The sequence below is a fragment of the Numida meleagris genome, chromosome 13 (genome assembly GCF_002078875.1).
Source record: "Numida meleagris isolate 19003 breed g44 Domestic line chromosome 13, NumMel1.0, whole genome shotgun sequence".
NCBI classification, from domain to species: domain Eukaryota; kingdom Metazoa; phylum Chordata; class Aves; order Galliformes; family Numididae; genus Numida; species Numida meleagris.
The window spans coordinates 14,857,896-14,884,573 of NC_034421.1; the positions used below are offsets into that span (position 1 = coordinate 14,857,896).

A 26,678-nucleotide genomic window follows, 5' to 3' on the forward strand; every position below is an offset into this window, starting at 1 on the left:
GACAGCCCTCCTGCCCACGTGACGGCGCCTGGCCAATCAGCGCCGCCGCGGCCCTCGGCCCCGCGGGGGGCGCCGTCCTGTCCCGGCAGGCCTTGCGCGGCGGCGGCGGTGTCGGTAAGATGGCGGCCGTGAGTCTGAGGCTCGGAGACCTGGTGTGGTGAGTGCGGCGCGGGCCGGCAGCGGGGCGGCAGGCGGTGGGGAGCGGCTCGGTGCGGGGGAGAATGCGCCCTCCGTGGTGCCTGAGGGAGTGGCGCCGAGGCTCCGCCCGGAGCAGCGGAGAGGCGGGCGGGGCGGCGGTGGGGCTGCGCCCGGTTCGGCCGAACGCGGCGGCGGGGCCGGGCCGGGCCGGGCGGTGCCACACAGAGACCGTGGCAGAGCCCGAGGCGCGGCGGTGGGGAGGGAGGGGTTCGAGAGGACGGGCGGGCGCTGAGTTTCGCCGTTCCTCTTCACGCCGCCCCCGGGGGATGGCGGCGGTGACGGCTGCCGGGTTCGGCCCAAGCGCGTCGAGGGGAGCGGGCACGGCTCGGGGCTGACGTGCGGGGAGAGGTGGAGGGAGGGAAAGGGACCCAGGGGCGGTCATTGCCTGGCTCGGCTGGAAATGCGGTCTCCTCCCGATAGAGGCGAGAAGGAAAATAAGTAAACGAATGAGGTGGTGAACATGAGCAGCGGCGCTGCGCTTTGGGAGTGCGTCAGCCAAGCAGCACAATAACATGGGAAAGCACCTCTTTGTTTTTTTTGCAGGTTAGGATGTTCTCCTTGAAGCTCACAGAAGCTACTTCCCTTTGTCACTCCAGTTTTACCCTCCAGTAGTCGGAGAGCTGTGGTTTTGTATTTCCCGATCGGGAGAACTGAGGGGATTCCTTCGAGGCCTGTAAGCACTGATCTCCAAGTGCATAGGCTCTGCTCCACTGGACAGGTTAGGGCTTCCTGCTAGGGCTTGCAAGAAATAGCTAACCCCCACCACACAGGTTTGTGCGTTTGTCTCAGGTAAAAAGAAAGGTGTGCTCCTGGCTGTGTGACAACTGCAGTTTATCATCTGAAAAATGGACAGTGCTGTGAAGCTGTTTAACGTATATAACAAAGTAAATAAAGCTTCCTTTCAGCACCGTTTGCTTCAAACAAGCATTTGGGCAGTGCAGTACTCTTGGTATTGGAATGCAGATCATCCTGCTTTAGTTTTGTACGTGACAGTGTAGACAGCTACTGTCCCTGGAACCATTGCAGGAGAACTATAGCAATAAGACAGTAACATATGAAAAGCATTAAACATCTTGTTCAGCATAGGGATGGAAGCATCAGTTATGAGCCATGGGCTTGGTTCAGGCTCTTGGCAGTAGCTCTGTCTGACCATCGCTACGGAATCTTCTGGGTAGCATTCCCATCTCAGGAGGGGCTGGAATGCCACTTGTTGGGAGTTTTTTGCTCGGGAGCTGGCAGACTCTACAGATTCTCTCTTGCTCTTTTGCAAGACACCGACCAGTCAGCTTTTGTGAGAGTACTGCGGCTTCTGTAGGTGGGAAGGGTAAGGTAACAATAAAGCTGCCATGCTGTGGGCTAAGGCTAATGTCTCTTCTCCTCTGTGAAAAAATAATTTCATTTAGTTCTTGTAGTGGAAACACACACAAGTGTAGGAAATAAACTTTTCTGCCTCTATTCTGGCTCTTTTCTATCTTTAGCACATCACCACTTGTGGTGACAAGCATCCAAAGATTGTGACAATGGAACAGCTAGCGCAGGGATCCTATCAGTTAGTGCTTCCCTTGAGGTCATCTGTGAATCTCAGCTGCCTGAGCTGGAAATCCCTGCCTACTGCGCTTACTGGACTGTTCTGTCCTGATGGGTATAAGTTACCAACCTCATCTTTGGTTTGGTTGCCTGCATCAATGCTTATTTCAGTTCCTTGTGAGACAATATCCAATCTTACGAGAGCAATAAAAGCTGTAGCATCCAGTCTTCCAGGCAGTAGCTGTGCTGCTGCTGGTTTTCTTCTGACTTAAGTTCTGACGGTGCAGCGATTTCATGCAGACTTTGTAGAGGCTTAGTTCAGGTACAGCTGTCTGCCAGTAACAATGCTTGTGTGTCAAGTGCTCACGCCTTGCCTGTCACGGTAGGTTTTGAGTATAAATTGTATTTCTCTCAGTATGGAAAACATGATGTAATAGAAAGAGGTAGAAATGGGATGATGATGTTTTTTTTTTCTCCATCTCTGATCATAGTGCCTAATTCTTCCATTTCTCCCTAGGGGGAAGCTGGGCCGGTACCCGCCGTGGCCAGGAAAGGTGAGTTAGGTTTTTCGTTGTTGTTTTGTTGGTGGTTTTGATTTTTCCTCTGCACAGACAGAGGTTTACCTGAAAGCTTTCCAGTTGAAGATTAGTATTAGTTGTTGCTTTACTTTTTTGTAAACCATCCACATGAATCTAAACTGTGAACCAGTTGGGGTTTTAACTGATGTAGAAGTTGATCCTGTCACTAACAGCTGTTAGCTCAAGTGTGATGGAAAGCAGTTCATCCAGCTCTGGAACTGATTGCTTTCCCCAGACCAACCCCTATCACCTTCCAGACAGCGTTCTTCCTCTCTTCCATAGTAACGTGGTTAAAATGGTAAATTGGTAAAACTTAGTTAAAATAATAGAAATAAAGAGTCTGCCTTCACAAGTTATTGTTTTAGAGCGCCGGTGTTTAAGTAATAATTAGGGATGTTGAGTGTGGTTGTTTTTGTTATTTTTTTTTGCTGATGAAAGGCCAAAAGGATTTTAAAATGACACTTTTTTTTTTTATAATTACCATTTCCGTTTAAGAACTTTGTTTTTATTTCTGTTGTATGTATAGGACTGAGCATGCTCACATAAAAGCATGCCACAGAGAGAAACCTTCTTAATGCAGCTGACAGCCATAAATGTTTGGTTTCCAGTTTTTGGATCAGGTTAAGTCCATGCTCCCCTGCACCTGTGTAACGACGACTGCTTTTCTCTTCACTTGTACTTTACACTTAATAAGCAAAGTATTCTGCAAGTGAAGAATATAAAATATACATTCTTACAGTAGCTAAGTGGAACAAATTTCCTTAAATGCCATTTGGATTGATAAAGAAAGATTCCTGCCTTACCTGTTGGGGACAGCCTCTCTGGGGATTGGTGCTGATGTATAACTGGCAGTTGGGGATTTTTTCACTCTGCTGCTGCATAGGCATATCTAAGGAAGTATATGAGGATACACATTTAATTGTAACAGATTCAAGTTCTCTTTGTAGTTAGGATTAGAAATAAGTAAAAGTCTACAAGAATTCTAATGCCAGATAATGAAATCACAGAGTATAATCTTTCCTTATGTACTTGATTTTAACTTTCACTTTTAATTGCCTTCAGATTGTTAATCCACCTAAAGATCTGAAGAAACCTCGTGGAAAAAAGTGCTTCTTTGTGAAGTTTTTTGGAACAGAAGATCAGTATGTACTGCTTGTTTTCATCCGATGGAAATACTGTTCCATGTAACATGCTTTTTTCATGGAAAAAATTTTTGCAAACGCAGCAAAGCGTGGCTTTATGAAAGCTTCTTTGATCTACGTGCAAAGAAATCCATCTGTTATTGCATGCTGTAGCCACTCATGGGTGTATGAAGGCTGTAAAGACTTACGTACTCGGTCACATTAGGATTTCAGTTGATGATGTGAAGGGAAGTTGTTGGTAACTTGCCATTTTCAGGGGAGTAGGTGTGATGTGACTGGATTAGGTTTTGGCTTGTAACTGTTTGAGAAAGGTGCAGCTAAGAGCATTCATTTGTTGCCTTGAAGAATAACGTGGCTTTGTGCTTGCCACTCATGATCAGAATGTATTCTCCTGCCTGATGACTGAAAACATTCTTGCTGTGCTTTAGGAAGACTTTGCAGCACTGGACTTCTGTAGACTCCCTTGTTGCACGGCAGAATTGGTCGATTCCAAACATTCGTGCACAATGATATTTACAGCCTGGAGGAGACAAGCTGAACACTTACCTTTTGTGAAGCTGAAAATTATTTTGCTGGTTTTCACGTTTTTCCTTTATTTGTTGCTATGGGGCATTATGTCATGTAATAAGAGTCATTAAGTCATGCAATCCTACAATCGTTTGCAGAATATTAGAAAGCACCTTATTTTTGGTGGGGACAGAAGGAACGAATTGAGACCAATTAATGGATATTTCTTAAGGAAGCTGTTTTCAACGGATGAAACATTAAGCAAAAATAATTTTAAAATACCAGTCTTCCATTAGGCATTGAGATCTAAACTTGATGGAGCAGAAACAAATGCTGCACACTAATGGGAAGGCTTGCTGAATCTCTAGTAACATAAGGCAGGTGAATGCTGATTCAAGTCAACAGTGTTTTTGATTTTTTTTTTTCCTCGTTAACTAATGGTTATTTGAGCTCATCAAGCTCTCAAAGTTGAGGAAATTGACTATTTCTATCCTGCTAGCTTGCTCTTGATTCTTGTATTTTGTGGTTTTGGATCAAATACAGAGACGTTCTGTATTAAGAAAAGTTTGGAGAAAGCAGTTATATGTCTGAGGTTCTGGCGCTGAGATGAGCAGCTTGGGTGTAGGTGAAGAGTTCAGACATACAAGAAATTGGGCTTTACTCTGTGTTTCTAGATTGTGGCTAGGGAAAATCCATCCACCTGGCACAGCAAGGTGCTGAATGCACACACACCTGCCTGCCCGCCCCTCGCACCCCTGCTGCTTGCGAGATTTAATCACTTCCTGCTCCATGATTACAGTTGAGAAACTTGCTGGCTTTGACTTGCATACCCTGTCTGAAAATTAATTAGAAATAAATACTGTCTCTTTGTCAGTGATAATAAAATATCACTGTCATAATATGTCAAAATATCATAGTGTTGGTAGACAGGAGAGAGAGAATGTCATGTGCCTGTTCTGTCCTGAGTTATACTGGTGTTAGAACTGTGAGAAAATCCTTATCTTTGAGCAGAATCACAAAAACTTGGAATGGTTTCATTTAAAATGTGGGTGTTGGGGGAAAAATCCCTTTATTTTGTGTAAGTAAACTAATGTGTTTTACAAATACCTTTTTTTAAGGTGTACGTAAACAGGAAGTGGAAATACCAAACTGACAAAAAGTCACTACGTAATGAGCAGAGTTAGAAATGGGAGGATGCAGAGCTCCTGTCACTGGCTGTAGCCCGTGGTCTGATGAGTACACCGGCTTGTACTGGTATTCCAGTGTGTGTTGCTCGTGTTCTCTTGCATTCACGTCTTTCTGCCCCTTCTAAGCTTGCAAGGTGATACCAACGTAACCACTGATGAAATTTTATGGGTCTTCTGTTACTGCCTTGCTGTGCCAGGGTTTAGAGGTGGGTGTTTGGGCATGAGCCCTTTGGTCACTGTCACCTTACACGCATGAAGGCGGTGCTCATTGGTGGATAGAGTCCTTGCAAAGCTCTCAGGGTGGTTGCCAGCCAGTTTGTCAATGGATAGGCAATCTCAGAGTATGGGTAGCCTGTTCTCTTCTGAGGAATTCCAAAATGCCACCATTTCAGGCTAGGGAAGGGCTCTTCCCTTCTGACTCGCGTGGTTCCAGCTTCCCCTACCGAAGATTAAGGAGAAAGCTGCTTAAAAGTGAGAACTGATTTGCAGCGTGACTGCACATACGTGAGCAGAGTGGTTGGCTGGATGAAAACGTTCGGATGAGTTTGGCAGTGTTTTTGCAGTAGTGTATAGATAGGCACTGGTTGTTCTTGGAAATCCAGAATGATTCGGAATACAACTGAAAAGAAAATTCACTGCTTTAGCTGTAACCTTGGATATGATATGTGCCTAAGGTGTACATGCTAATACTTACTGGCTTAGTGTGATGCTGCAGTGACGAAGGGAATACGTTATCTGGAAGGCTTTGCGTAGCTGTGGTGAAAGACACAAAAGGGAGAGTATGAGTGCGTTCAGCATGCTCTGTGAGACTTGGCTTCTCGTAGTTCCTGCTGAGCTCAGAGTTCCTTATTTGTTCAGTTGGTAGAGTTGCTCTGTCGCTTTCAGGCTGGTAGATTTCCTAGAGGAGAGCTATTTTTACCCATGGAAAAGGAATTTGTCTCTTGGTTTAAACTGTGACATATGCACCTGTACTCTACCACAGAGCGGGCCACCTTGATGTTCCTAGCAGTAATATAATGTCCGTGTCCTAGCTAACTTCCTTAGTTGTGATGCTCATGAAATGCCTCTGTTAACCTACTCTCTGCTAGTGAGATTTTTAAGTCTGTGTGGGATTTACCTTTCTGAGTATCTGTCCTCAGGCTGACTTCACACTGAAATGATTCTTCATCCAAAATCAAGAATAGTTGATATTTCCAGCCCACAGAAGTGGCAAGTGTGCAACAACATCCAATTATTGGAATTTAAACCTTTCTAAATTGCAGTGGAACTTTGACCTCTTACCAGTGTTTCTAGCTGCACTTATTAGCCTGGAAAATAAAAGGGGCTTTTCAAGCTAGCGTCTTGTCATAGGAAATAGTTGTTCAGCATTCTAGTAATTGAGGGCAGCAGTGTAAGAGCTTAGAAATGGGTAAGTGTGTTTCTTTTTTGCTGTTAGTTGGTAGGATGACTAGGCTGGCAGGCCCATTGTCTGCCAGTCTTCCATAAATTCTTAGTGCACTTCATCCAGTTCCAAATATTTTTAGATTCCATGGCCTGTTTGGAAATTCGCTGACTTTTTCTAAGCTAACTACTTAACTGGAAGTAGCAGGAAGTCCTGCAGGCTGTGGGCACGCACACATGCTGTAGAAATGCTGTGATAGCCAGATAGTCTTGCAAGTCACGTATCAGAGTCTTAATAGGAAACTGGAGCAGCCCATTCTTACTCATAGCACCTTTCTGAAGCATCAGTACAAAAGTAAATAGTCTCGCTGGAAGTGCTGGGGTCAGGAGTCGCTTCCTGTCTGTTACATCAAGGAAAAATGGGAGGAAGCTTGCAATCCAAGGTAAATAGAATCATCTGCAGCCTATTTGCATTAGGCCTAACAACTTTAGTACAGAACTCTATCTTCCCATCCTCCATACGCTTTTGTGATGCCAGCATGTATGCTCTTCTTATGCCACAGTTATCTCTGTTTCTTAGGGAGAGAGACGTTATTGGACATAGTCTCTATAAAGCAGTCTTTGAGATCCTGACATCGGAAGGCACTTGCTTGAAGTTTGTCAAGTGTTGGATGTGATGCTTTGGGAATATAAGGAGCCAGAAGCTATCGTAGAATGACAGAATGGTTTGGATTGGAAGGGACCTTTCAGACCATCTCGTTCCAACCCCCTGCTGTAGGCAGGGACACCTCCCTCCAGCCCAGGTTGCTCACAGCTCCACCCAGCCTGGCCTTGAGTGCTTCCAGGGAGGGGGCATCCACAGCCTCGCTGGGCAACCTGTGCCAGTGTCTCACCACCCTCACAGTAAATAATTTCTTCCCAGTATCTAATCTGAATCTCCCCTCTTCTGGTTTAAAGCCATTTCCCCTTATCCTGGTGCTACCTGCCCTTATAAAAAGTCCCTCCCCAGCTTTCTTGTAGGCATCTTCAGGTCCTGGAAGCCCTATAAGATCTCTCCAGAGCCTTCTCTTCTCCAGGCTGAAGAGCCCCAGCTCTCCCAGCCTGTCCTTGTAGGGGAGGTGCTCCATCCTCTGATCATCTTCCTGTCCCTCCTCTGGTCCTGCTCCAGCAGCTCCATGTCCTTCTTGTGCTGGGGGCTCCAGAACTGGACGCAGTACTCCAGGTAGGGTCTCATGAGAGCAGAGCAGAGGGGCAGAATCAGCTCCCTCCACCTGCTGGTCACACTTCTCTTGTTGCAACCCGAGATCCAGCTGGTCTTCTGGGCTATTGCCAGCTCGTGTTGAGTCTTTCATCCTCTGACACCCCTAAATCCTTCTCCTCAGGGCTGCTCTTGAGCCATTCTCTGCTATAGGCTGAGCGGACAGAGGGTTAGCTTGCATTGCTGCTGTTCTCAGCTGGGCATAGCCCGTACAGAGCTCTGTGTTGCTGTAGGCAGGCTGCTGTATGCTGGAGCCAGCTGGAATGTTGTTAGACATCTCTTGGCAGAGTGCTGTAGCTGAGCATTACTGTAGTCAGAACTTTTCCACCCCTTGCTGCTGGTATCTCCAGAGGTGTACGTCTGCTGTACGTTTTTCATTATTGCACAACTCTGAAAAATGTAACACTTCTCTCAGCTTTCACCTGCTGCTTGTTCTTTTGCTAAATACCCCTTCCTTTCAGTTGCATGGCTGTTTGATTTAACTTAAATGAGATTGGTTTTGTGCTTGTTGTTAATTTCCGTTAAAAACTGTACGTACCAAATCAGAGTTCAGCCGTGTGATCTGATTCATCAGGATGCCAGTACTGATGAGAAAGTGCAGCATTCCCTTTTCACGTCATGAAACCCATCCTTACTTCTCCATCTGGCTTCTGCGTGTTGTGTGCTTGCTACCACTGGGCTTGTAAGTAGCCAAGCTGTTTTCTTGTGATTTTTGGAGCTGGTTGTGTTAGCACTTAGTGTGGGCCTCTCAGCTGGCACAGTGTAAGCTTTGCAAACTTTCCCATGCTCCAGTAAGTACAAGAAATTTGGAGGTAGTGCCACCATTTAGCAGACCTAACCGTAAGCTTTGCCAAAAGTGGGTATATGTGGAATTTCTGCCGCTTCCATCTGTCCAATTTTTCAAGCTGTCATTAGGAAGTGGTATCTTCAGACTGGAAAATGGCTAATAAGCAATGTGCTTGAAGGCCTTGCTACGTGGACCAAGCTCATACAATATGTTTGAATCTGTTCCCTCTGGCTGCATTACTTCTATGCCCCGTTCTCCACGCTGCTCTTGGTCACACTCATACTTACCTCTGCTTCACCACGAGCGTTTTAAGTTTTGATTGTTGTTCATGACTAGAACATGGATTTTTTTATAAGGGCTTTTATAAGAATGCTATTTTGAAGGGGACGAGAAAGGGTACGGAGAAATTAGCAGAGAAGTCTGTTACTAAAATGTAGGTTTTAACCCCTTTTTCACTTCCCATTCAACCAATTCTTTATGGGTATCAGATGACTGTACAACAATATGAATACAGTCTCATCTTAAATGTGACAGCTTCGGTAATGTGACATCACTAATATTTTTCTTTTCTAGGATGTTCATTCATTGCTGAGTTGGGGAGAAATAGTAGTTCCTTTTAAATGTTGCTTCCTGGAGACCTCTTCTCTAAATAGTGGCCATGAGGTCACTGCTTAACAAAAAAAGAGATCCTGTGCAGAAACATGAATCTATTTGTTTGGTGGAAAGTAGTTTAGTTTTCAGGTGTCTGACACATGCAAATGCTTTATGGATGGACATCCAGTGTCAGAAGACATGCTGTACCTTACAGAGGGCTGTCCAAGTAGGTGACACGCAGAGGATAAACTGGAAGAGACCCTTTTTGTTATCTTCGCCTGAGGCAGCACTGAAGACTGTTTCTCACTTGGGAGCTTGCCTCTGAGATCTCTGGCTCTTCATCCTGGGTGATCACAAGTGCTAAAATGTGCCTTCAGAGCAAAATGTGCCTTCAGAGCCCGGGAGCAGAAAGCTTTGTGCTTCAGACTTTCTCCATTCCAGTGGGAAAAAAAGCTAATGAGCATGCGCAGTGAGAAGCAGTATGTGCAGACAGAAAGAAACATAAGAGAATGCCTTGGAAGAAAAGATGCTGCTTATTCTGAAATTCAAATCTGAGAACAACACTTTATGTGCTTCATTGTAGTGTACTGACATATTTTATTTCCTCTGTATACACAATGGAAAGACTTATTGTGGGTTGATGTTGCATAGTACCTAGGTATGGTTTGTCCCTGAGAGTCACAAAAAAGGCCGTTGCCTTTTGTGAATGTTAGGATATTTCACTATGAAGTCTGGGCACCTGGGGGGGTTCCCTGCATAGCTGCTGACTGCAAACTCTGGTCTCCAAACAATGAGTTGACTTGCTACAGCGTGTTAAGTCAGTTATGATGAAGATGATGTAAACTAAGCAGAAAGATTCAGTTTTGTGTGCAAGAGAATAGTGAGTTCTGCTTCCAGCCTATGACAGAATCATGGTGTAGGCTGTATGGCAGAGTGGAAACGATGCTGCTACTTCTGCAGTCAGCTCTGTCAGGAGACCTTACCTCCCCATATGGGACGCAAAAAGTTTAAGTCTGCCTTCAGCAAGCTGATTTCTAGCTGCTAATAGTGATTAACAGAGCACAACGTGTTTGAGGAAGGGATTGATGACTTTTAACAGCATTATGAACAGATTCATACTAGGGGCTACCTAATATGGAGACGTGTGATTGTGGATGTTCCTCCTGGTGGTGCAGGAGCCTGGACTGCCTTTATTCTGAACAAATGCCTGTAATTACATTTAAGGGCTGGTCTGCTGATAGAGTATGTCAATACTGCTTAGGGGGGAGTAGTGCTAGCAGAAGAGGATGTGAAGTATGAGGGAGAAACCAAGTAAAAGTGCCAGAAGAAAGTTCTCAGTGAATGCAGGCATTGCAGTCCTTCGGGCTATGGGAAGCGAGTCATCGGTTGCTCTGGACAAGAAAATGTGGCTGTATTTCTAGGAGTGGGGTGGTTGAGGAAGCTGCTGTTGGAGAATATAACTGATTTTTTTTTTTCTCTGATTTCAAGTGCTTGGATCAAAGTGGAACAGCTGAAGCCTTATCACCTTCACAAAGAGGAAATGATAAAGATTAACAAGGGTAAGCGCTTCCAGCAAGCCGTGGATGCTGTAGAGGAGTTTCTTAGGAAAACCAAAGGCAAGGACCAGGTGAGTGGGTGCGTTCTTTACTGTGTGCATAAAAATGAGGCTTGGTATGAATGGTGGCAAAATGTGTTTTTATCTGAAAGGAGTCAATTGCTTCTGGCAATTTGTTGGGGAGGATTTCATTTTCATTCTTCTCTTTTTTTTTTCCAAATTTTAAATTTTTGTTTTTTCCTGTCCTCTCCTCTTCCCCATGCAGTCTTGTCTGATGGGGGTGAAAAGACTTGTTACACTGATGGAGAAGCTCAAGAGGCTAATTGATCTGCTTATGATGAATTTATAAATCAGTCTTAAGTCTCGATCTTGGATGTGATAGCTGCTGATCTTATCATTAGTATAGTGGAAGAGCATACGTGTGCATGCATTCCCAGTGAGTCTTCAAGTAGCCTGTTCTGTGACTCAGTGACTCAAAGTGAGCGTTTTTACAGGTGAACTAGCAAGGCACTTCACTCACCGACTTCAAGGGGCTAACAGTCTAGTTTTCGTGTTCCCATGCTGTTGGTTTGCCCGATAGTAATCAGCATGGGGGTTCTTCGCATCCTTGGTTTTGCATGAAAGTCATTCAAGCTCTTCTCTTCTTTCCTTACCGTCTTCTATTCTGTAATCTCTCAGGCATCTTCCCATAACTCCAGTGAAGAGAAGAATCGGCGTAATTCCAGTGAAGAAAGAGGCAAGCAATCTGCTGGTGAAGAGAAACGCAAAGCCAGTTTGTCTGAAGGGAAGTTGAAGAAGGGCACAGGGGAAGGAAAAAAGAGGGTCTCTTCTGTATCGTCAGAGAGAGGATCAAAGTCACCTTTGAAAAGAGCCCAGGATCAGAGCCCCCGAAAGCGGGGGCGTCCACCCAAGGATGAGAAGGTTTGTGTTGTGCATGTCCGCCAGTGCCCTCTGTGGACTTTGCAGGTGGACTTTAGGGATGACTGGCACCTTAACTAACAGGCCAGCGTGAAGAGTCTGTTCAGTATCAGATTTTTTTTAAGCTCTTCCATGTTGCTTCTTCTAGAGCAGCTGGTTGTCGGATACCTTTGTCAAGCTCATTGTTGATTCTCCCTGTGCGATGTTAGCAGTTAGTTCCTTTGAGTGGCTCTATTCATATCTTTGAGAGGGCTTTGAGAGCTGTCTCATTAGACTCCGCCTTCCATCTTACCGTCCCTCAAATTCAGTTTATGTGAGAAGGATTAGTGAGGAGATGTGGCTCTTCATCTGATTCCTGACTTTTCCCATCTCATCTCATCTGCTTTATATGATTAAGTGATTTATAGCATCTTAACTTCACCCTCCGTTCTTACTGAGGGTGGGATGTTCTTAAGGACTAAGGCTCGAAGAAGAAATTCTTGTAGCATGGGGATAACGCACCAGAAGAATTAGTTGTATTCATTTCAGCTTCTGTGCTATAGAATATATTTCCGTCCTCCCTTATAAAGGTCCAGCATTGGAGCATTATTATTTTATCCTCATTACTTCCCTTGTTTACTTCTGAGTGTCATGACAGGAACTGTAGCCAGCAATATTTTGTCTACTGTCACGCAGAGTACCCATCTTTATTTATTGTGGAACTCCCTGCTGTGGTCCAGATCTTTCTTGTCCAAATGGATAGAAATTTCAGTGGATAACCACAGTGCACGTTCTTCATTGGAGACTACACCTGAAGACTGTTGGGAGGCTTCGGCTGATGCACCGTGCGACAACAGCGTGCTTGCTCACCGCTGCTTCGAAGGGACTGCACTGCTCTGTGCCTCACAGCCTTTGCTTTCAGTATGCTTCAGGATGCAACTCGAGATAGTTGGTTTCGATCTCCTGAATTGTTCAGGATTGGCCTTAACAGGTTGGATAGTCAACTCTTGATGCCTTGGTGGTAAAATGAAGCTGATCGTTTCAGATATTAGCTGTGAAACAGATGCTGGCTTTTTTTTTTTTTGGACAGTTCCTATTAAATCCCATCATGTGACAGAGCCCACCACTTTCTCCTTTTGGGGGGAATTGGAAGGAGGGGGAGGTGGATGCATACTTGTGAATTACTGATAATTGTAAATTGGACTTGACTGCAGAAAAACACCTTATCAGCACCTTAGCTTACCCTTCCAAGATGTTGCTATAATCACATTGTATCTTCAAACATATCTGTTATGATACACCCCTGGACCATTTTTTCCCCTTACGTAAAATGCGTTTTTGTCTTCGAGGTAAATTCAATCCAAATTAATCAAAGTGAATGGTTGGGAGAATTCCAGTAGTTCTGACACACTGCATGCTTAGTTTTTATTGTATTAGCTGCCTTGGGGTATTAGAGAGAGCTTTGAGTGACTTAATTACAGCACTAGAAATTTTTACTGGGAAAGTGCAAGTGGAGTGGCTTCACACAACTGACCACAGAGAGTTCGCCAGCTGGGTGATAAATGCCTTGCTGCAGACTGTGAAAGTAAGCTGGTTTGTGTAGGAAAATAACTGTGCAAGTTCTGAAAAGTAGTATACTGGTAATGAGAGAAATGGCCATGAAATTATAATAGCACTGTCATAATACTGTTTTTCAACCCATGGCATAATTTTGAAATCTTGCATTCTACTTACCTGGGTCTCATAACTTCCCAGAATTATTAGTGCTAGGGGAAGAAAATGTTTGTCACTGTTCTGAAATACTGCAGTGCTGGGATTTGGGCTGTATTTGGTTTTGATTTTTTTGTTCAGTCACAGTTCAACTAGCTTTCCAAGCACTAGGGATGCATCAAATTCAAGGATCCAGTTTTTACTGAGGCGTGGTCTATCTAGAAATGCCCCGTAGGCATACATGTTCATTCACATACTCTCATTTTTAAAGTTTATATGGATGTTTTCAAAGGACCAACATGACTTCTTCTGTATCGGAGCAGATTTCATCCGTGCTTTGCCAGTTGAAGCAGCAATGTGGTCTCTTAAAAAGAGAATTGTAGCGTACAATGGCACTGTAAGGTTGGCGGCTGGTGTCTAAGTTGTCCTTGCAATCAGATGAAACATTTGCATTCATGTCAGTTACCTGCAGCAGCCTTGTTCTGACTTGTTTTGTAAACAGTGCTCATCTCTGATGGTTCTTGGTGGACACTAAGATGCACTGTGCATTCGCAGGAAGTGCATTTCGTTTCTGAATCTTCATCTCAGGAAAGTAACACCTAATATATAGAAGCCCTGCACAGTCTCTTCATGAATTGTAAAGACCTAGGCTTTAATCTTTACCTTTGGAAATAAGAACAAACAGATTAAAACTTATCAACAGTAAGATAAGAGTGCTTTAAGTATCATCGTGAGGTGTTAAGGAATGGAAGCAGTCCATATATGATTTCCAGTCTCATGCATTCTGGAAACTACAGCAGGTGTGACTGTATGAGGTGCACATTTAGAAGTTTTTCCTGCTAACAGGTAGGCTGCTGCCTTTTTTTCTTGATGACAGTGGAGGATTAGAACAATTCAAACCTCTGTCTGACTGTGGTGATGTTCTTTACCCATTTGTTCAGCTTTTTGCATCCACCAGAGAGAAATGCTGGATCAAGTGTGTTTATTTGTATCTCTGCCCATTGCATGATTACACAAGTGTGACAATTCCTGTTACAGCTTCTGGAAAATCTGTTCTTCATATGTAACTGGTTGAATTTTGTTGTTGACAGTTTGTTTTTTGTTCTTTTTTTTCTCTTTGCATCACCTGTGTTGATAATACACTGTGCTTGAAGTATTACCTCTCTGTGGAAAGGCATGTGTAGTGCTTTGAAAACTGTGTGTGTGCTCTTGCAATCAGTTTGCTGTTACCAGCCACTTAGCCAGGTTGTAAGCTCTTGTCTGATCTTCCTTGTATCTTCTCAGGACCTCACAATTCCAGAGTCAAGTACAGTGAAAAGAGTGATGACTGGAACAGTGGCTGGATTTAAATGGCCACCGAGCGTCAGTGAGGTGAGAAACCCTGGGCTGGCTTTACAGCATAGCTGAGTTTGCAGAAAATTATCTAGAACTTTTTGACTCCAATATGAAATAGTGGAGTTCCCCCTTCCTCTTGTAGGACCTGGTAAGGTGCTTTCTTTGTCATCCTGTAGCGTAACAAAGCTGGACAGTGTCTTTGGGCAACTAGTAAGTATGTTGGCAAGTGAGATTTTGGTCCTTGTGGAGCCGTCTGCAAATTCACACCTAACTTGCTGCATGTGTTTTTGCACTTCTGATTTCAAAAATATTTCTCTGACTGGCCTTCCAGAACTGGAAGAGAAGACTTGGACAGGCTCTCTGTGTCTGGATAATGTGATATCAGGTGGTTTACTTCAGTTTCCCTCATAACCAGCTTTTGGAAATCTTTCCTTTTGTACATAAATAATTAAATGACCAGGTAGAGTAAGAAGGGTGCAACTCTAGGCTAGTGCTTAGAGCGTTCATTGGAGAGACGAACTCTCCAGCTGAATGTTAGAGCTCCTGTCCTTGTTGCTGTTAGTACAGGCTTGCCCATCACATGACTACTAAGATTAATGTTCAGCTGCTACCCACAATGAATATGTTTGAAGGAATTCTGTGGAAGGTGGAAAGTGTTCTTATTTCAGTAGGGGAAGGAGGTGGGATGTGGGACTATGGATGAGAAGGAGGGGCTGCTTCTTTACTTATGAATCCTGCTTGTAGTTTTGTTTTGATTTTTCCTGCAGAAGATCAGAAATAAGGGGTTTGACTTGAATGGCTTTGCTTTTGAAAATGAAACACAATGTAGACTGCTAAATCAAAACAAGCTGCTTGATAACAGCTGTCATGCGTTAAATATTTTCCACCTGAAGTTATTGTCACGCAGCTTGGGAGAACAGGGGAACAGTGCTGTGGTTGCTCAGTGACTCTCTGGGAATGTTTCTGAGTCTGTACTTTTTCTCTGTAGCCTGTGAAGGACAGCGATCCACACTTCCATCACTTCCTGCTGAGCCAGACGGAGAAGGTGAGGATTTGGCAGACAGGATCATTCTGCTGATCTGTCTAGCTTGGCATCCTGCCCTTTGCTGGGATGAAGGTCTAAGTACAAGGAGCATACATAACCAGCTCTGAAACTGTGTCCTTTGGGGCCTAGCAGCAATGAGATTCTCGCGTGCAATCTTGTGATTTGGTTACTTTCCAGCATTTAGGTTTGGCAGTGAGGACAACAAATAGTTGAAGACATCAAAGATTCCCTAGCACCAGGATTTGGCAGACTTGTTCTGTTAAATTCTGCAGAATGAATATGAAAGCTAGAAGATGATGTTTGGCTGATTAAAACCCTGTTGTTTGTTTGTCAGTTGTCCTTCCAATTTCTTCATCTGGGTGAATTCGTTAATGAACTGAATGTGGCAAGAAAATTGCTCCTGACTGGAAAAGCTCTGTGTAAAACGTAATCAACTTTAGAGTCAGAAGCCATGCAGGATTTTATATTCAGCCCATGAATGTCAGGAGGAAAAGAAAATATCAAATTAAATGAAAAGCAGTTTATATCTGGCTGAGGATCTGTGCAGAGACAGATTAAGAGCAGCTCAAAATAAGCAGCCTGAGCAGGAGCAGCCCTCACCGCACAGTTTGTTGTAAGCCACGTGCTGCCTTAGGTTAACAAGAAAGCTTTGCTTCAGCAGCTACACTGATGTAATGAGCACAGGCAGAGAGCTCTATGGCAGGCTGTAGAGATCTGTTTTCTTTTGGTTCAGATGTGAGAGTAGAGAGATGCTGTATCCTTGATGCTAGTGGCTGCCATGTGAACTACAGAAAGGGTTTTGTAGACCCCGCATCAGAAAACAGTCTGAATTGTTGGAGCAGGATGGGAAGGGTAGAACTTAGTATGTTACAATAGGGTTTTATTTTCTCTGGTTGAGGGAAGCCTGAGAGTTTTCCTGTGCTGCAGATGGTGTGTGGGTGAGCTGCCTGTTTTCTTTGTAGCAAGGATACGGTCTGTTTGCTCAGCAGAGCGAATCAGTACTGTCCTTCCCCTGAATGCTTTGTTTTATCCATACAGCCAGCTGTCTGCTATCAAGCCATCACAAAGAAGCTGAAGGTTTGTGAAGAGGTGAGGCAGATCTTTGCTTTGATGGATTTTCTGTATTGTCATAAGGACTGGCAGTTCCTCTAGAGCTGTATGGTCTTTTCTTTTTTTTTCTTCAGGAAACAGGATCCACCTCCATCCAGGCAGCAGACAGCACAGCAGTCAATGGCAGTATCACGCCCACAGACAAAAAGTAAGATCTCCAACGCACCTCAGCCATTTCCCTTCCTTTTTCTCTTTTCCATCTCATACATACGGCCATTATCCAGCTTGTCACTGAGAATAAATAAACCTAACATTTCTCTCTAACTAGAGATCTCCTCTGTCCTTGTGTGAAACATTCATTTGGGTGAGGTAGGAGGGAGGCAGCTGAAAACAAAACAGGAGCTGTACTGTAGAAGAGTTGAAAACAAGGTCTGCCCTGGATATGCTCGGGTGCATCTTGGTGCTTTCCTGCAGTTGCCTTTTTCCTGTAGGGCATGTTGCAAACACGAAGGAGCAGTATTTGAGTGCCATGTGAAGCAGAATGATAAAAGGCTATCTTTCCCCAGTGGTGCGTGGCAGTTGACTAAGGCTGTTTAACTGCTGTCCTGACCACGTAGAAGGCGAGCGGAAGAGGGAGGCTCCCAGCACAGGAGCTTTGCTATGCAGCACGTGAGCTTTCTGGTTTCTTCTAACGTCCCCCTTCTCCTTTCTAGAGTGAGACGAGCCTCATTTGAGCTTCCTGTTTCACTCTGTAACTTCCGCTGTGTTCAAATTGCGTTCAGGCCGCAGCTTGCTGTTTGCCGTTGGGGGCATTTCTCATGGGATAACAGTTCTCAACTGTACTCAGGGGGAACCAAAATAACAATGAAGCTGTTCAGGTAAAACAGTCTGCCAGGAAAGCGTGGCTCAGAGGTGGGTTGGGAGAGAGAGAGAACGTCTGTTTCAGAGCTTTGAAAATAGATGGACGTTGAGCAGCTGAAGGAGCCGATAGTGAATTGCTGTGATCTGTCTGAATTAGTTTGCTCTAACACAAAAAGATCGGGTGGGAGAGTGCAGGTGACTTGTGAAAGCCGCAGTGCAGCTGTAGTATGGCTAGGTATGAGGAATTACCTTTTGGGAATTGTGAGACTGAGGTTACATCAGGCATGTAACTGAACAGATCAGAATTTCCTGCTGAAATTGTGGTTGGGTATGAAGCTAGCTGCAGCAATGACTGCCAAAGAATTTCAATTACCAGTACCTACAGAAATGAAACTTGTTAGCTTATCATCTTTCTTGAAATGAGGGAAGCAAAACTCTCCCCATCTTAGGGGAGGGAAGGCAGCAGTTACCTGGGATTGTCACTCATGGTCACCTGTACATGACTACTGTTTCTTTGTCAAATTGCAGCTGTGGAGTGGTGGTAGGCCTTTGGTGTGTGTGTGATGCCTAGCACAGTAGTTCTTTCAGGGGTTTACTGAAATAAAAATAGTAATTTATCATTCAGTAGCATAAACAAGTCATTGTATGCATGACTCCATTCAAGAATCAGAAGGTAAATTAGAGGATCTTACCTGCTGATGTGCAATTGACCTCTTTTTCTTCAGTACAGCAATGGCTAGCAACAGAAAGCACAAGAGCAGCAGCTTAAATAGAACAAAAGCAAACTAACAGAAAACCAGCAGCCCTTCAACCTTTAGCGTTTAGCTACTCTTCTGAAGCAGGCTGAAGTCCTTCTGTGGGAAGTTGTTACCAATGCTTAGTATGCAAAACAAACAGTAGCTTTTGCTGTTAAGGCACAGTATCTCCCCAATTGAAATGAGTGGTTTGAAAGTCCTGTTCTGGCTGTGGCTGTGTTGTAATATGGTTTTTGCTGGTTTTGCTCCAGGTTTTGCTCCTTATCACTTCCAGGATCAAGGGAAGCTGACAACAATTGCTCCTCTGCTACATAATCCCTTTCCTGGATTAATGCTTCTCTCTTCCCTTCAGGATAGGATTTCTGGGACTTGGTCTCATGGGAAGTGGCATTGTCTCCAACTTACTGAAGATGGGTCATACTGTCACTGTCTGGAACCGAACTGCTGAGAAGGTAGGCATCGATTAGATATTGATAGTGCTTTCCTCTTTTAAACACGTTCCTACTACATCTAGTCACCAGTCACTGGTGCCTGGGAGAGGATGCTCAAGAAACGCAGATACCTTTGCCACCTTGTTTTATTTTTCTTTCCTGAGTGCTTGTGGGTGGCCGCTTCTTACTGGAAGCTGTGAACAGTCCCCAGCAGGTTGCTGTTTTGATATTAAAAGTTGCAACTTTGTGTCCTTGCTGAGGACTACAACATGAAGTTGGGCACACTGCTGATTCAAATAGCTAAGTCATTGTGTTTTGGATCTTGACGAAAAGAATATGTGCTGGGAAGCTGATCCCAGGAGTGGTGTGGTGAGATGCTCTGCTTGACTGCAGCTTCATCTACACATCTGCTGTGCTGTTCGCAGTAGCTAAAGATTCCGTGGCAAACGTGCTGTGTCATGAGACCAGGTTAAGAAGGTTTTCAAAGTGGAAATGGAGCTAAATGGCTACACAGTTATATTCTAGCAACTTATTTTCTGCAGTGTCCAGAAAATGCACATGCACCAATTATGTTATAAAATAGCAAAAGCAAGAAGGGTTCTGTGGCTACTGTGTTAAAAGGGTTCAAGGATGTTTCCTGACTACAAAACGTGGATGATATGAGGGATTGGGATGGGATGGAACTGAGATTTTGAAACAGCAGCCCTTTAAAACCTGTGTCATTCTATGCATATCCTGCTTACTGTTCAGCAACACCTTTTGCTCTGTTCACCAGTCCTTTTGCATTCATCTCTCCTAAAAACTGCAACTTTCAATCTCACAGTTTTTCACCAAAGCCTTCTCTCTTTTGCCTTTGTTTTGAAGTTCTTCACTTGTGGGGGGAAAAGCTGCAAAGGAGCCCCTGGGGTGTAGGAGATGAACCAACAAAACCCAACCCAATTACCAAATAATTAATACACTCGACTCATGTTGAGTTGGGTCCAGCAGTAAAGTTTGTTTCGTCAAAATGCTAGAGAACCCATTTGGTTTGTACTTAATTTTACTTACGTTTCAATTTGTGACTTTTGCAGTGTGATTTGTTCATCCAGGAAGGGGCACGGCTGGGAAGAACCCCCGCTGAAGTTGTCTCCACCTGTGACATCACTTTTGCCTGTGTATCAGATCCAAAAGCAGCAAAGGATGTAAGGATTAGCTCTTGTTCTTCCTCCACCACTGAGTGCTAGTTCTGATGCCTGCTAATGGCGGTAGCCTGGGTTATTGTAGATGCTGGGCAGAACAGCTACGTAAAAATTGTTCCCCAACAAAGTCATGCTTACCTCCCTCCATTTTTCCCCCAGAAGGATAATCCATGGGGATTAGGTTTTGATATCCTTTCAGGAGATTACCACTGCAGTGCCAGACTTTCTTGGACTTGGAGGGTTTGAGTTTCTTTGCAGACACCCTATTGCTTTACCGCTCTTCTGTTCCTCACAGCTGGTGCTTGGTCCGAGTGGAGTGTTGCAGGGGATTCGACCAGGGAAGTGTTACGTGGATATGTCCACTGTGGATGCAGATACAGTCACAGAATTGGCCCAGGTAATTACATTAACTGATCTTCTAACACTTGTGACTCAGCAGCAGTACTGCAGTACTTGTTCCAGGCTGTAAGCTGTTGATGATACAGATATTTCATAAGACTTTTTGCCTTCTTTAAGGAGAGACTCGGGTCTAAAGCAGATGAGACAGAATGGTCACATCTTGACCAGTGAACAGAGCTGGATAAGATGTACTCTGGTGACAGCAGCAAAGCGTGTACATTTGTCTGATGGCACCAGTGCGACCTGCCTGCTGAGTTTTTAACCCTATGGAAGTATTTATTTGATATAGATTTGGTACAGATTCAGTATTCTGTAGCAAACTGGAGGACGAATGCTGTCTGGATGTGTAAGTGTCCTTAAGCTGATGAAATATGTAATCTTACTTTAAGTGTTCTGGTCATGGGGAAAGGAGTGTCTTCATATTTCACTCTGTAGAAATTTTTAAAGGGAGGATTGATGTAGAAGTGTTTTGATTACTTCTCGCATGGCATCTTTGATTTCTTCTTTGACATCTTGATTGTTATCCTCAGCCCTTAAATGAGTGCGTGTTATTGTGGGAAGAAGGGAGGATAGTTATGCAGTTGTGCATAACATGGGAATTTGGAAAATGCGTAGTCACACGTATTAGTGAATGTCTGGCCAAAGAGGTCTGTCAAAGGCCTTTCATCTTTCAGGAAGAGGGTTTAAATACAAAGTAAATAATCTGAGATTGCTGTGCCTCATGTACAGCTTCAGCACTGTTTCTTGGCCATTTCAGGGTGCCATGGCAGAAGCACATAAGTTCAGCCGCTGAAAATATTCACCATTAAGATGAGAAATGTTGCAGAGAATGAAGGCAACTTTTGTGCTCAGGGACCCCTGTCAGGGTGTCTTGCATCATGTTAGGTGTATGACAGTGCTTCCCTCTCCTGTTTGTGCATCTGAGCTGTTTGTGGTTTAAAATTCTGTCCTCAGGCAGTATTCTTGCTGTGCTGTCTATTCAGGATCAATGCCTACTGTTTATGTACTGCTAACCAGAGATACTATTTTTCCAGGTGATAGTGTCCCGGGGTGGTCGCTTTTTGGAAGCACCAGTCTCAGGAAATCAGCAGCTATCAAATGATGGGATGCTTGTGATCCTGGCAGCTGGTGACAGGGGTTTATATGAGGACTGCAGTAGCTGTTTCCAAGCGATGGGAAAGACCTCTTTTTTTCTAGGTAACTGAAACACCAAGGGCCTGATAGCAGATTCTTAGTGCAAGGAGTGGGATGATCAGGAAGGAGTCTGAGAGGCATATGTATTATCTTTGTAGGCTGTTGGTAAGAGGGACTGGCTGTTTTCTGTCTCCATAGGCAGGATGGGAAACCAGCCTGCTCCTCTGGAATTCTGCCAATTTCAGAGCCTCCAGCCTAAGTTTTCTGTTTTGAATACCATCTCATTTTGGAGAATCTGTGGTGTCTTTTGTTTTTAAACGGTGCTTCTATTTTTCCCATTGTTTGAGGGCATGGAAACGGCTAAGTTTTCCAAAGCCTTTAAGGGGAAGGGGGAGCTGTCAAGTGTTTGGGATCAATATGAAGAGTCTAGCAGTGTTAATACTGCGTGGGGTGGGGGAGCAAGGCTGCTGCATCTGTTCTGGAGGAATGCTCAGTTCTGTGTCTTGCTTCCAGGTGAAGTAGGCAATGCTGCCAAGATGATGCTGATTGTGAACATGGTCCAAGGCAGCTTCATGGCTACAATAGCAGAAGGACTGACCTTGGCTCAAGTGACTGGTCAGTCCCAACAGACCCTTCTGGATATCCTCAATCAGGGACAACTTGCCAGCATCTTCCTGGACCAGAAGTGCCAAAGTAAAGTTCTCTTAACGCTGTTTTATTATAGAACGTTTGTCACAATCTGTCAACATTTCAGTTAATGATGGAAGGGAGGGAATCATCCCAGCTTCATCAGCCTGGGATTCTGGGTGCTTTAAGCATTCTGAAAATGAAGAGCTAAGTTCTGTTCATTACCCTTTATAGTCAGAGGCTCTGAGAATACATCTCAAGCTCTGCATTGTCTACTGTCTGCTTAGAGCTTGAGTTGACAGTGATGGTTTCATTGGGATGGGGTAATAAGTGAAATGGAGGGCAAGCTGCTTAGAAATCTGAGCTCATTTTGTCAGTGGGCCGTAGTGATGTTATCTGGAGTGGCGGGATGAGGATACAAAGCAAAGAAACAGAAGAGCTAAAAGCAGTGTTCCTGGTGATCAGCATGGGAAAGGGAAGTTTGGTGTTGAATTGCATGACCTTGCAGTGTGATAGGCTTGATTTACTTTTGTCACGCTTATTTTTCACATGCGTTCCTCTCAACAGATATCCTGCAAGGAAACTTTAAACCTGATTTTTACCTGAAATACATACAGAAGGATCTTAGATTAGCTATTGCACTGGGTGATTCTGTCAACCATCCAACTCCTATGGCAGCTGCTGCCAATGAGGTGAGAGTTCAGATGTGTGTGTTACTCAGTGTTTCTTCAGTAGGCGGAGTTAGAGCTGCTCGTCAACAAGGGACAAAATCTAAGAGTTATGTGGTGTCTAAGACAAGGGAACAGCAATTGAAATATATTTTGAGTAGGATGGAATTTAATTTAATTTGATGGCGGAAGCTCTTGTAATATTACATCAGTAAAAACAGATGACCTAAACAAAACCTGGAGTGTTCTGACCTGTGCTGCTGTATTTACTTGAAGCACCATGCAGTTTTCTGGTTTGTAGTGATCAGCAAAGTAATTTTTCTGCTAGGGAAAGGCTTCCCATAAGAGCAGGCACTGATCCTTTTCTAATTTCTTTTCTAGGTCTATAAACGAGCAAAAGCGTTGGACCAATCAGACAACGACATGTCTGCAGTGTACAGGGCCTACATCCACTAGGCTGCACCATTCTTACTGTTAATACTATGATTATTGATTAATATTATTATGATACTGGGTTTTAACTCTGGACCAGTCCATCTCTGTCTCTCCATTTCCTTTTATACACAGACTTTGAGATCTGCCATGGAGGCAGCTGCTGCGGTCAGCCTTCCCCTGGTGGCAGAAGGGGGGGAGGAGGGGGCTCGGATTGTTGCAGTCTAATTAGAAAATCCATGCCATGCACTGACAGTCATGGAACAGAACAGTGGCGGCTTGTTCAGAAGCTCTGAGGCAACTCTGCCAGAAATCTGCTGCTTGGCTGCTTTTATTTTCCTCTTTGTATGCTTGTCCAAGATGCTGTTTCTAATGATCCCCTTTCTCCTTTGCTGTGAAATAATGCGTGTGTTGGACTTTTTGCATCAAGGGGACAGGTGACATACATCCCATCTACCTGTGAATATCTGTAAAGTCCTTGGTCCCGAGTAAGGTGAGGAGCATTCCTGTTTATCACCCACTGTCTGAGAACAAAGCACCTCCCGTGGAGGAGAATGACAGTTCCAGAAGGTAATGGGGTTGCATGCAACACTGTCTTGATTCTGTTTCTTTTTAAACTTCCACCTCCGCAGCACCTTGATGGAGGAATTCCTCATATTGTTGAGAACATCTTTGTCTTCCCCTGTACAGACAACTCTGAAAATGAGAGAATACTGGTGTAAGTGTGACCTCCTAAAAGGCTAATCGCAGCTGCCCATCCCACAAACAGCATGGGAGCTTCACACAGATTTGCATAAAAAGCTGGAAGAGAAACATTTAGCTTAAAACTTAGCTAGAGGTGTTTAATTTGGTGAAGGAACACACTTCAGGGGGTTGCTCCTGGCCTTAGTTTATGTTGCTTTACTATTCACTTTCTTTTTTTACCCTAAAAGACAATATTTACAAAGGCATCTTGGATTGTAGCAGTGTCACAAGCAGAGTGATGAGTCTGAAAGGTGTGAGAGGAATGATCATGGTGCCAAGAGATGGAGGATCCTGAGCTCCTTCCCGTGCTATCTCTCTGGCCTTTGCGTGGTCATTTTATCTATTAACCTGATCACCCATCTTTAAAGGTGGGTGATAATTACCTACCTCACAGGGATATTTTGTGTAATGATTAGTGATCTTTATACATGTCAGATTTTTCCGTACATGTTCTTAGTGTTACTACTCTGAGTACAACACTAGCACAGCATGAGAATATTCCCTGTACTTGTGACTCTGCTTGTGGCCAGATACCAACTTCTAGAAAGACTGGTGGATGTAATGGGAGGCTAATACTGCTGCTGAGCTGTAGTCTAAACAGGTGGGACATGAACTGCAGAGGCCAAAGCTGAAGAGCAGAGATGATCTCTGTTGGTAGCAGAGCAACCCAGAGTCCAAAGGATGCCTGTCTGTAAAAAAAAAAAAAAAATGCACAGAGCATGTTTGTTTATTTTTAACCTCTCTCAGTGTTAGCCTTTTAGGAGGATTCTTCCATTTTAGATTTGAGAGTTAGTAAAATGCCAGTAAGAAATGTTGTTAGTCAAAGTCACTGCTCGTGGCACAATCTCCTCCCTTGGGTTCGGATTCTGAAAGGAAAGAAAGGAAATTAAAATTAGACCACATTGCTGTAAATCCTTGAGGTCTGCCCCTCTCACAATCTTATTTTTCTAGGAACTTAATGGCTATTTATGGAAACTTTCCTGTGGCTTAGGATTTCTTAACAATCCTGCTTTCTGTAGCAAGCGTATATGGTTCAGGGGCACCTTAGTAAGAAACAGAGAAAGTTATCAGATGCTCATTGTGAGACATGACATCTAACTTCTAATGCTGAAAATGTTACTTGGGTGAACATTTCACCTGCTGCAGTCACTGTTATTTGTAGGCTAATACTGTGTTAGCATTATGTCCTGTGGCAGACATCTAGTAATAGATCTGTTAGGCGTTTCTTTGCCCATTTGTCAGTGGTACCTGTGAGCAGTATTAGTTATACATACGTGTTTCTTTGACAATACAACTGTCATCCTGCACGTAGATATTCATATTAAAGGCACATACAAGTAAACAGGAAAACCACCCATCGGCCTGCCTCTGAGCCTTACGCTTTTCCCATCTCGAAGAGCTCAGCTGTTAGCATCAGAAGTCACTGATTAAACACACTGCAGTTAAGAAATGGCGTATTGAGGGCATCTGTGGATAATTGTGTTTGGAGGGGGCAGGGGATAAGACCACGTGTCTTGTACCTTGAGGTGTCTTTGGGAAACAAGAGGGAAAGGGAGGTGCTGTCCCAGACCTCCTGAGAGCAGAACTGTTCTGGGTCAGTGCAGCAGTCTCTTGGAGTAGGCTGAAGAATGGGTCTGAAGTGGTGTAATCAAGGATCTCCCTCTTTTCACTTGGCGGCGCCTCTGCAAACTGTGGGAACGCAAAAGGAGCTCTCCAGCCTCAGGACATGCATTGCATAGTGAATTCAGAGAACCATACCTGTGAGAGGGATCCCCAGGTGTCTCGGTGCTGCAGGTCTTGTTTTCCAGAAGTACTTCCTTTCTCAAAACAGAGGTCATTCTTCCCATGCGAGCTCCAGGTGCAGGCTGGCTGAGCGCTCCCAGCTGTTCTGGAGCGGTCTGACTGCGGCTTTCTGGCTGGGTAGGCAAAGCCTGGGTAGGCGGGTGCAAGCTCTGCGGGTGGCCAGGAGCAGGGGACGGAGCTCGGAAGTGGCTGCAAAGCGAGGAAGAGGGGTTAAGTGGTGCAAGGTGGACGGTATCAAATGCTGTCTGGGGCTGACGTGTGCCAGCCTCGCTTGGATTCTTTTATTTATGTCTGCAGCCTCCGAACACGGATCTGACTCTGTTCCTAGGCCTGAGATCTGGGGAGGGGAGGGAGGAGCTGCGGATTGAGAGATGCTCTAATAAAACTGGCTAGTCAATGTTGTCTTAATATTGTTGACGATCCTGTAAAGTTCCTTTTTATGAAGATTTCTGTTTTAGCAAATTGCGTTTTTTTTGACTCCCTCCTTTTTAAAGAGACAATGTGACACTTGTGAAAAGCTTGTAAGAAAAGCAGTTTCTTTTTTTCCTCAATGATAGATCCTATCGTTAATTAAGGTTGTGAATTTTTATTTTTTGCCTTGTTTTTAATTAACATTTGTCATTCAGAATAGGATGTGTGAAGATGTTTAAATGGCAAAACAAAAAGATTTTTTTGTGCAATTAACAAAGCTACTGGCAAAAAGAATAAAACCTTTCTTGGTAACACGACGTTGTTGTGGCCGTTTCTGAAGCCTCTCCACGTGGCCTGTCAGCGTTAAAGAAAGGGGTTCGCTGCTCACACCATCCGCGGTGCTGTGGGGTTACTGCAGGATGCCACAGCCCCTCGGGCGCCATGTTCCCGCCCCGCCCTTCTTTCCGCGTCACTGCCGCGCCTCG

The 26,678-nt window shown here is 44.3% G+C and overlaps 1 protein-coding gene across 5 annotated transcripts; it reads left to right on the plus strand.

The window, feature by feature from the left end:
* Positions 1-26,510, plus strand: GLYR1 (glyoxylate reductase 1 homolog). Of its 5 annotated transcripts, none has more exons than XM_021411921.1 (17): positions 6-157; positions 742-916; positions 2,243-2,279; positions 3,366-3,445; positions 10,647-10,785; positions 11,392-11,634; positions 14,605-14,691; positions 15,644-15,700; positions 16,739-16,789; positions 16,885-16,958; positions 18,719-18,818; positions 19,868-19,978; positions 20,271-20,372; positions 21,409-21,571; positions 22,022-22,201; positions 22,703-22,827; positions 23,185-26,510. In XM_021411921.1, the coding sequence occupies exons 5-17, from the start codon at positions 10,699-10,701 to the stop codon at positions 23,257-23,259; spliced, it is 1,455 nt and encodes a 484-aa protein (XP_021267596.1). In that variant the 5' UTR covers positions 6-157; positions 742-916; positions 2,243-2,279; positions 3,366-3,445; positions 10,647-10,698; the 3' UTR covers positions 23,260-26,510. The 5 variants fall into 5 exon arrangements, with proteins under 5 accessions (XP_021267598.1, XP_021267595.1, XP_021267594.1 ...); XM_021411922.1 differs by having other exon boundaries at positions 742-871; XM_021411920.1 differs by lacking the exon at positions 742-916 and having other exon boundaries at positions 2-157; positions 20,274-20,372.